Below are 2,665 nucleotides of genomic sequence, written 5' to 3' on the forward strand. Positions count from 1 at the left end.
GTCACAATCTTCACTATAAGAAGGATAAATCAGGATAATCCCCAATCATTTACCAGAAAGCAATTACTGGGAATTTCAATAGGGTTAAGTGTTTTATTTATCAGAAATTCTGAAAATCATAATTTTCAAAAGTAAGATACCTACCTCTTTACTTTCTGAATCGAGCTTAATGAATAGGAATCAAGAAGAAATTGTTTCAATTACTTTAAACGAATGGATTCTAATAAGCTTCATTTTGCTGCTACTGCCGATTTTGGAGAGGAACTGGTTTTGTTTTTGAATTTTAAATTTATAAAATAATTCAGCCGTAATCTTAATAGATTATGTATTCAACATATTTTTTTTTAACCCATATCTTCCTAGTGATCGATTAGTTGATCGGTTCACTTTTTATTTTTTTCTGAGTAAAACGGAACGCATTGATTTTTATATTTTATATGTTGGTAAACTTGATGCCAATAGCTGTCAAAATATATTTTTGACGTTTAACAATTGGCGCCAATTTTAGTGTAGTTCGAGTGTAATTGCGGCAATTTTTAACCAAAAAAATGTCTCGTCGTAAAATGTAAGTATTTTTATCAAATTATTTTATTATTCATGTATTGTTATTATTTCATACTTATTATAGTGTGTGTATCAATGTTGTAATATGTCACAATGAATGTAAATTGAATATGGGTAGATATGCGGATGTTTCATGAAGTGATCGATTTTTCGATCAGTAGGATAATATGTCCGTGTACGGTTATGCATTACGATTTTAATTTTATTTAGATATTTTTATTTATTTTGTTACAGTTTGTCTGCAAATGAAATTATTTCGCACCTGGAGGATGAAACGGACGTTTTAGCAGCAGATATTTTTATCACCCCACCAGAAAATCATGATAAAAGTGACGAAGACAGTGGTGATGAGGAGTCGGCCCACATAAATAATTTGTCAAGGCACCAACTGTTGGCAGAAGCTGAAATTCGGGCTACCGTTGCTTCAAATACCGGTATTTATATTGAAGACAGTTTATTTGATCATCAACCTCTCGAACCCGTACCCAGTAACTCGTCAGTAAACCCACCGCCGACGAAAAAAGGCGCGCTCCTGCATCTAGACGTTGGAGGGCTATTGATATTTCAGAAAAACAGGAAAAAGATACTAATTTACCTAGTTTTTTAGAAGATTTTGAAACGCCAATACAGTTCTTCGAATTGTTTTTTGATGACGAGGTGTTTGAGTTATTGCGTTCAGAAACAGAAAAAAACGCAATTCAGAAAGGCAAGCATGGTTTTAGGGTGTCGCTGACCGAAATGAAACATTTTATCGGAATACTGTTATTGTCANCATTATTGGTGAATCGGCATACGAATTGATGGTGAATTTGTGTAGTCCGAGAAAACCGTTCGAAATGAAATATGATGACGTAGTGAAGCTTATGTCGGAACATTTGCAGCCAAAGACATCTATACTGGCTGCGAGATATGTGTTTAGGCAGCGATTTCAACATAACGGTGAGACAATCACTCAATACGTGGCTGAGTTGAAACGATTGTCACGGTCGTGCGACTTCAAGGACAGACTAGACGAAAACTTAAGGGACCAGTTCGTGTGTGGGCTACGTAATGATACTATACGACAGAGACTTTTCGCAGAAGAACATTTGGATTGGGCAAATGCAAATAAATTAGCCAATATTATCGAGTCAGCGGCCCGGGATGCAACAAAGTTTAAAGTTTTACAAAAGAGTTAAAGAATCTACCCAATACTAGCTTTTGTATTGTGTAGGAAGTAAACTAATATAGCGTTCATGATTTAGTTTAATAAGGATTTAATGTTTTTTCATAGAGGAAAAATAACTTAATACATAATTTATTACAAAAATATTTATTACAAATTGTACTAATGGGGACCATTTTGTAATATTTAAGTACCTATTTTGTTTACTAGAAGTAACTCAAAATAATTTTATCTTTGCAAGTAATTTCCGAAAAGAGTCCAATGTCTAATCTATGGTCGCTAAGAAGCGCCATTCAAACTCCCCCACCCACCCCAAAGACGCCTCCAGAAAAAGCTTTTGAATAACGAACAAAAATGTCCGACCGATCCACCAATCACAGCGTTTGCTCGCCGCTTTTAAAAATCGAATCGATAGCGGGGGTGGTCTTTTTAAAAATGGGGCAAAGACGTGGCAAAGACAATGAGATGGGGAGACGTGAATAGTTTGCATGCGTGCACAGATAATAAATCTGGATTATGGCGCGAAAAGTTGGCGATGACAGTTTTTTTTTGTTTAGACAAGTGCTTTTAATGGTAAAACAGGAATAAGTTATTTAAATTAATAAAATCGTAATCGATAAGATATGTTTCTTATACTGTTTATTTTAATGTTGAGATACCTATCAGAAATATTTCATCTTGAAGGCACGTGTACTTACTTCTTTCACAATTTCAGTTAAAACTGCTTTTACACTTACAATTTTACACAATTTAAAAGCAATTAACACAAACTTTTACACTAACACTTTGACGGTCAGACGGCAACTGGCTTAACCCTTTCAATGCGTCAGTGGGTCAAAGTTGTCTTACCGGTTATCTTGCCCGGGGGTACAATAGACCCAAGGGTGCGAACTGGACATAATGGAATCACCTATGCTAAAAAAAGGGACGGGAAGT

General features: G+C 35.1%; 1 protein-coding gene across 1 annotated transcript; it reads left to right on the top strand.

The window, feature by feature from the left end:
• The first annotated feature begins 507 nt into the window (after positions 1-507).
• Positions 508-1,307, top strand: LOC114358232 (uncharacterized). The gene is made up of 2 exons (XM_028312124.1): positions 508-565; positions 799-1,307. Exons 1-2 carry the CDS (start codon positions 549-551, stop codon positions 1,169-1,171), a joined length of 390 nt encoding a protein of 129 aa, XP_028167925.1. The 5' UTR covers positions 508-548; the 3' UTR covers positions 1,172-1,307.
• Positions 1,308-2,665: the final 1,358 nt, after the last annotated feature.

Source organism: Ostrinia furnacalis, unplaced genomic scaffold, assembly GCF_004193835.3.
Source record: "Ostrinia furnacalis isolate ACB-3 unplaced genomic scaffold, ASM419383v2 OfSCF3759, whole genome shotgun sequence".
NCBI classification, from domain to species: Eukaryota; Metazoa; Arthropoda; class Insecta; order Lepidoptera; family Crambidae; genus Ostrinia; species Ostrinia furnacalis.